Source organism: Cannabis sativa, chromosome 6, assembly GCF_029168945.1.
Source record: "Cannabis sativa cultivar Pink pepper isolate KNU-18-1 chromosome 6, ASM2916894v1, whole genome shotgun sequence".
Taxonomy (NCBI): domain Eukaryota; kingdom Viridiplantae; phylum Streptophyta; class Magnoliopsida; order Rosales; family Cannabaceae; genus Cannabis; species Cannabis sativa.
The window spans coordinates 37,541,390-37,549,071 of NC_083606.1; the positions used below are offsets into that span (position 1 = coordinate 37,541,390).

The 7,682-nt window shown below is 35.4% G+C and overlaps 1 protein-coding gene across 1 annotated transcript; it reads left to right on the forward strand.

Annotated features, from left to right (window-relative positions):
* The first annotated feature begins 509 nt into the window (after positions 1-509).
* On the forward strand, positions 510-905 carry LOC133039247 (uncharacterized). Its single transcript, XM_061118096.1, has one exon. It carries the CDS (start codon positions 510-512, stop codon positions 903-905), a length of 396 nt encoding a protein of 131 aa, XP_060974079.1.
* The last annotated feature ends 6,777 nt before the right edge of the window (positions 906-7,682 follow it).

The following is a 7,682-nucleotide window of genomic DNA, read 5'->3' on the forward strand; positions in this document are numbered from 1 at the left end:
TCGATCTCCATTGTTAGTTCTACATAGTTCTTGTTTTAGTGAGTAATCATCCCTAATGGATGAACGTTCATTAGCTTTAACGCCGTAGAATCTCAAAAGATAAGTATTATTTGTAAGTGTTTTATTCCTAGTATTGATCACCCTAATGGTGGCTGCTAGGAGTAAGACTTATAGAAGTATGAAACAATGGTTGAAGCTCAAAAGATAGAATGGCCTTGACTCTCGCATAAACGGGACAACGCTGGATTCTCATCTTGATCGAATAAAAGGTTGCTAGAATGTTTTTCCTTTTTGATAAGCTCACAACTCTATTCAATGGATGGTATCTTTGACTCTCGCCTAAACGGGACACTGGTATCAGTTTGTTGGAAACCTTGGAAGTTATTTAGGATTGTATGTTTTAGTATTTTCACTTCTCATTCCTACTTGCTAAGTGCTAATAATTTCTTAATATGATTTTGTGTTAAACCTTACTTGATTTCTATTTATTGTTTTTTGTAGTATCCAATATGACTATGAACAACCCCATGGTGTCACTGTTGACTAACAACAAGCTCTCTGGAGCTAACTTTATCAAATGGAGAGAGAACATTAATATTGCTCTCATCGGTGAAAATTCCCTGTTTGTGTTAACTGAAGAGGCTCCTGAGCTGCCTGGTGAAAATACGACCAAGGCAGTCAAGGAAAAGTTCGAGCGTTGGCAGAATGCTAACAACAAAGCTCGATACTTTATGTTGTCAAGCATGGTCAACACCTTGAAAACAAGATTTGCCAATACTCTCACGGCTTCAGAAATCATGAACCAGTTAACTGAACTGTTTGGGATGACATCAATTCAAGCTCTCTTTGAGGTGACCAAGAATTTCATCAATGCACGGATCAAAACCTCATCAGAACGTGCATGATCACTTACTCCTGATGACTAGTTACTTCCAAGAGGCTAAGAATCATGGAGCTGTTATAGATCAGACAACTCAAGTGAGTTTGATCTTGAATAGTTTGACTCCAGCTTTTCTTCCCTTTACATCAAATTATGTCATGAACAATTTGGAGCTTGACTTCCACGAGTTAATCAACAACCTTCAAGCATTTGAAAATTTAATTGGAGGACCATAGAAAGGAGGAACTAAAGCTCCTAGTTCTGGCACTGCTAATGGTACGGCTAAGGCTGAGGCAAACATTGCCTCTGCTTTGAAACCCAGCAAAAAGAAGAACTGGAAGAATAGCAAGAAGCCTCTTAAAGCTGTGAAAATAGTTAAAAAGAAAAAGGTTACTATCCTGAGGCAAAGCAAAAAGGAAAATGCTTCTATTGCAATGAAAAGGGCCACTGGAAACCCCAATGTCCTAAGTTTCTAGCAAAGAAACAAGGTCTTTCTATCTATGCTATAAACTCATGTGTTTTAGAGAATTATTACCCCATGTGTTATTAATTCTAGATCTACTAACCATGTTTGTTTTCTTCTTATTTCAGCTCCAGCTGCTTAAACTTGGATTGTTATCCTAGCGAGTTGAGTCGGATGGTTGGACAGAAGGGTGGAGATTGTTCAAGATAAAGATGAAGCTCGAATTTTTTTTTTTATTTTTGATTTAATTGTTTCAATTTATGAACAATTTAGTTTCAATTATTATTTTGAGATTTTATTCCCTATTTCATATTTATGCAGACAATTAATTTTTTTTGAGAATATTAATAAAGTTTTCTCTTTTAGTTATGAATTTCATTTATGAATTGAGCTTCATGGTTTCTTTATCTTGTGTATGCCAATACCAATTATATTCTTATATTTATCATGTTTGTATGTATTTGTGTTTTATTATTAATAAAAAATCAACGGTATATTCATCTCTGAAAAGAGATCATACCACATAAACACTTCGAATTCAAATTCAATGTTTATGAATAATTGTTAATTCTTAAGCAATTATTAAGTTTTTGTTTAGTAAAAAGATCTTCTGACCTGATAGGGGTGGAAAAGTTAAGAAGTAATATATGCAGTTCAACGATCTGTTATATCTATTGAACTCTAGATTATATTCATAACTCCACATGATCTCTATAACACTTAGGGGTGTCTCTATAACACTTAGGGGTGGATAAAAACTATTGACATATGTAGTTCATTTAGAACTCTAGACTATAGTCAATACGCCACAATATCTCTATAACACACATTTTTTTTATTAGACATGGATGTAATATAAAAAACAAATTAGCAAATTATTAGAACTTATTCTTGATCCTATAATTTTGTTCCAATTTATATGTTACTGTTGTAATAGAAATTGATACCAATAAAGTTCTTGGACATAGTATCTGTTGGAAATTATTTTACCAGAATCTTAGATCTACTCACAAGTATGTTGATTAACACCCTAAATATGAACTTTCTAAAACGATGAAATAAACACATATAAAGTTTAGGAAACCTTACATTGGGTGCAGCGGAATATAATGACTCCTTCCGTTCAGATATCTAGCCCTTGATTCCTTTCTGTACCAGAGCATTATCAATATCTGAACCTGGATCTCTTTCTCTGATTCTTTAGTGCTGAAACTCCTTCCTGCTGAAAGTCTTTCTTCACGATCTTCCTCACTATGATTGAGGTATCACTTGCTGTGTGTGGGCACTACTCTAACACTAAGAATTTCGAAATCTCAAGGAGGAAGAGAGAGAGGGAGTGGTCGGCCAAAGATAGGGAGAGAGAGAGCCTCAGTTTTTTCTGAATGAAAAAGTAGAAAATTTAAGTGTGTAAATTTCCTGAAGCCTTCACTATCTATTTATAGCATTCCACTAGGGTTAGGTTTGAATTATTTGACATTAAAACACTAGGGTTAGGTTTGAATTATTTGACATTAAAATAATGAAAATATCAAAGGTAAAACCCTACAAAAGTGGTCGGCCCTAGGAATATGGATTTGGGCCTCACTTTTTGCAATTTTGCAGTTTTATGTTTTTTGCATCTGATTTTCTCAAAAACGCCAACTTTTTAATTCAACCATTTAAATGCCAATTCTAACTATTTAATAACTATAAATAATTATTAAATAATACTGTCATTTATCATATTTATTAATTGAACAATACAAAGTATCATAATTAACAAATATGCCCCTAAAACTCTTTCTTTACAATTTCGCCCTTACTTAGTGAAATATTCACAAATAGACATAGTCTAATTTGAGAATTATAATTGACTAATCAAAACCAATTATATGAGTCTTACAAGCAATATTATCTCAACTAGTGGGGGGACCATGGGTCTATATAACCGAGCATCTAATAAGCAGATCAAGAATTTATAACCTAAATTCACTGACTTATTAATTCTTCGTTGAATCCACGCTTAGAACTTAGAATTGCACTCTCAGTATATAGAATCCTCTATATGTTCCACCTTATAGACACATCATTAGTTATCCATTGTTATAATCCTTATTTGATCAATGATCCTCTATATGAATGATCTACACTGTAAAGGGATTAGATTACCGTTACACCCTACAATGTATTTAATCCTTAAAACACTTAACCCCGTATAAATGATATTTCAGCTTATGTGAAATGAGATCTCCACATTTTATTTTCAGTTGGTCAAGCTCGAAGGAGATCATCCTTTACTTACTATTCGCCAGATAGAAGCTATAGATTCCATGTAAAGCCCGCTTAGTTAATTTGGAAATTAGCAGTTATTTATGTTAATCAGGAAATTATTTATAGATATTTAAATAATTTATTATTGATATTTATGGAATTCAGATATGCATAATTATGTCATCAGCAGTTTTTATATTTCGCATTTCCGGTGTCCGGTATTTTGGAACTCGGCGTTTGGCTCAGTAGAAATCACAACTTAGTATGTTAGTATTTTGGGGACGGGTTTTAGACATTGGGAATGTCGGGAATGGCCGGGAATTTAGAATGTCCCAAAAATACCCCTTTAGTATGATTTTAGTGATTTTATGGTGGAGGGGCAAAATGGTCTTTTTGCCCCATTAGTGTTTTGTCTTATGTGAGTTTTTATTTGGAAATTAAATGTTTATTTGGATTTAAATGTTGGCTGAAATAAATGAATAATGTGATTTAAATTCCTTTTTCTCAAACTTTTTTACACTTAGTCAAAAATTAGAAAAAATCAAATAGAAAGCTCTCTCTCTCTTTTCCTCTCTTTCGGCTGAGCTTGGAGGGTTCAAAGCTGGGATTTTGGTTGGTGATTTCTAGTGTTTTTGCTAGATCAAAGTGTATTTTCTTTAAGGTAATTCTTGGCTTTAATCTTTTACTTGTTTTCTTGGGAAAAATTGATGAAAAGATGATGAATGCATGTTGTTTTGGGATGTTGTTAGCTGCTGTGTTTTGTGATTATTTTGTGTGATTCAAGCATGTTTATGTGAGGTTATTTAGGTTGTTTTGAAGCATGAATGTTAGATTGAGTTAAGCTTTGGTTTTCTATGAAAAATATGTGAATTCTTGAATGAAATGGTTATGTTCTGTTGCTGTGTTATTGTTGATGTTTTGGATTGTTTTCAGAGGCTTAGTTAAGCTTGTCTAAGTAGGTTTAGATGGGTTTGGTTGCATGCTAGCTAGGTTTGCTCAAGTTTGAGTTTAGAACTCAAAGCTTGAGCTCTAATGGTGGTTTTTGAATTCGTGCAATCTGGGTGGTTTTGTTGCCTTAGAAATGTTCTAGGGGAGGTATAGAACAGGTCTGGAAGGTTTCATGTGATTTGGGGTTGAATTGTGCAAGTTATGAGATTTTATGGTTGCTGCCTGCGAGGAACCGGAATTCCGGTTGAGCATCCGGAATTCCGGATGGGGGTTCAGAATTTCCCAGAACCGGAATTCCGGTTGGGCAACCGGTCTGCCGGTTGGGGATTTTTCAGAACCCTAGTTTTCCTCGTTTTTGGGTTTTTAGGGGTATTGCCATGTTTTTTATCGATAGGGAAACTTTTAGTTTCAAGTTTTAGTCCCCGGGAAGTGATTTAGCGTGTCACTTATAGCGTTGTGATTTTTATGGTTTAGGAGCCGATGTCCGCCGTTCGGCTTCGGTTCCGGTCGGGTTGACGGCACACCCGAAATCGGAATCCGAGTAAGATTAGTATAACAGTATGCATATGTAGATTACATGTTTAGCGGGCAGGTAGGAAGCCTGCTAGATTACATTAGATATGTATTTAGGCTTCGAACCACCCAACCCCGTCACGTCGGTACGGCCGGAGTATGACCAATCGGAGTATGACCGGTTCGACCGATCAGGCTGACACTTGGTTGGTGGTTCAGTGCTATTGACCTATCCCGTCGGTACAGGCTGGAGTATGACCAGCAGCCGGAGTATGACCGGTTCGACCGATCAGGAGGATACTTGTCAATAGTACCGTCCCCTGAACGTTCTAAACTCAGTACCATATTGGACATGGCAGTAGTGCTCAGTACCATGTTGGACATGGCAGTAGCGGGACTCAGTATCGTGTTGGACACGGCAGTCAGTTTTATGTATGATATTAGTATGCTTTTCTTACTGAGTCTGTCGACTCACAGTTTACGTTCATGTGTAGGTAAAGGCAAGGCTGTAGCTGATGGACCGTGACCGAGCATATGAGATTGTACATGTCGGGGCGGTTAGGCCTGGAGCGTACGATCCTCGAGACAGCAGGGCTGAGATTTTTGTAACTGTCGTTAGACGACTTTCATTTTGATGTAAAAGTTGAACAGTTAAAACGTTTGTAAATATTTTTATAAATCGGGATCCCGAGACTTTTGTAAAATGGTTTATAAGTTAATGAAAAAAAGCAAAATTTTAATTAATCACGTTTTTCCATAAACCTCGTTGACTAGCAACGAGCTGCACAGTACGTTTAAAAATCACGTAATACGCCTAAGATAGTTAGGGTGTTACATTCCATGTTTATGTTAGCACACCCACTCAATTGCACTACCGTGTTCCCAAAATGTACGTATCACCCTTACCCAAAAGTAGGCTTAACTAACAAATCAAAGAACACGAATAGCCTCTCGAGATTGAGCCTAATCATAACAGGATTAAGATCATTTGATCTAGGATCAACTAGGTGATATTGACTTGAATAGATATTACGGTAAGTTTAATAAATCTAAGTGAAAGTTCAATATCGGTCCCTTCCGATGCATACTCCATGCACCCAACCTGAGCTTTACTTTAACCAATGCTCTGGAAATAACATAGCATTTCTCCAAATGCAAGTAAACTTTGTTGTAGATTATCATATCAGTAAAACCCTATGTCTGATAAATCTTGGAATCTTTATTCACATAGTCATGTTTACTTTCCAATGTGTTGACAGCACAACAAACAGGATCAAGTATGTGAAAAGGGTTTCAGATGAATTTATACATTATGTACATATAATCATGAAATAAATCATGTGAACCATGCAACATTAAATGTTATTTCTGATCTATATTAATAAGTAAATCTGATTATATTGAAATGAGTTTTATTTAGGGCATAAAACCCAACAAACTCCTACTTGCACTAATATAAAACAAAATGTGCATTTCAAATAATCTCAACACCTTGATATACAAATCAAGTGTAGTAGTAGTAAACTCCTCGTAATAGGATCTGAAAAGTTGAATTAAACACAACATTTTCTCCACCATTACTCTTCCTTAATCACAAAATCATTAATAATGTGAAATTCCTCTCTATATGTCTACTCTCTTGGGATACTGGATTCTATACCTTTGGCAACTACTTCTTGGTTATTCAGGAAGTAAGATAGTAGTTAAGGCAATTTGGAATGGTGTCAAAAATGTATAGAATTTTCCTTAGACTGAATATGTACCTTTCCTGCAACTTTAACATTCAGTCCCTTTCAGGTAGACCTAGAGACTTCAGATAGGTTTTTACACTTCTCCGAAACCACTATTCCACCCCCAGAGTAATCACCATCTTATCAGAAAGATTTTCTAGCACAAAGGCAAATTTTGAAATCTGATGTGGTGTAGTCTAAGAGTTTTAAACACACCGTTATAGACTAACATATAGTTCCTCTTCTTAATCTTAGGATCTACTTGATTATCTTCCAATGTTCTTCTCCTGGATTAATCTGACACCTACTCATTACTCCCACTCAACAGCAAGTGTCTGGTCTATGGTATACAAAAGCATATCTAAGACCTCTCACTGTTGATTTAAGAAATTCTTTCATGGCTTTATCTTTTCTGGAATAGTTGAGACTTTGTCTTTGATAAAATCTACGCCTAGAAGTCGAGAAGCTTCTATAGATTTCCATTAGAAAGAAAATGCTTCAGCATCTTACTAAAGTAAGTTGCTTGCATTAGAGTAAGTAATTACCAGGTATACCACAAGCCATAGGTTTAGATAAACTCAAACCTATAATACTAGGAATAGGAAGTTTGTTAAGTCCATAGAATAGACTTATTAACTAAAATTTCCTTTTATGTCCTTGTAATAGAAAACTTTAGGTTATTCCATGTGAATGGATTAAACCATAGTTCTATTGACTTTTCTTCTTAGTTTCTTATCTTGACAATCCATTACTGATTTAAACTCACAATGGATTTTAATCACTAGTGTCTCCCAAGTCATAAGAAGGTGAGTTCGTAGAAACTCTCCCACTACGACAAGGTACCGTGAATTATGTCGAAGAAAACTAAATGGTATTAACCTCTTCGATTGTGACAAGA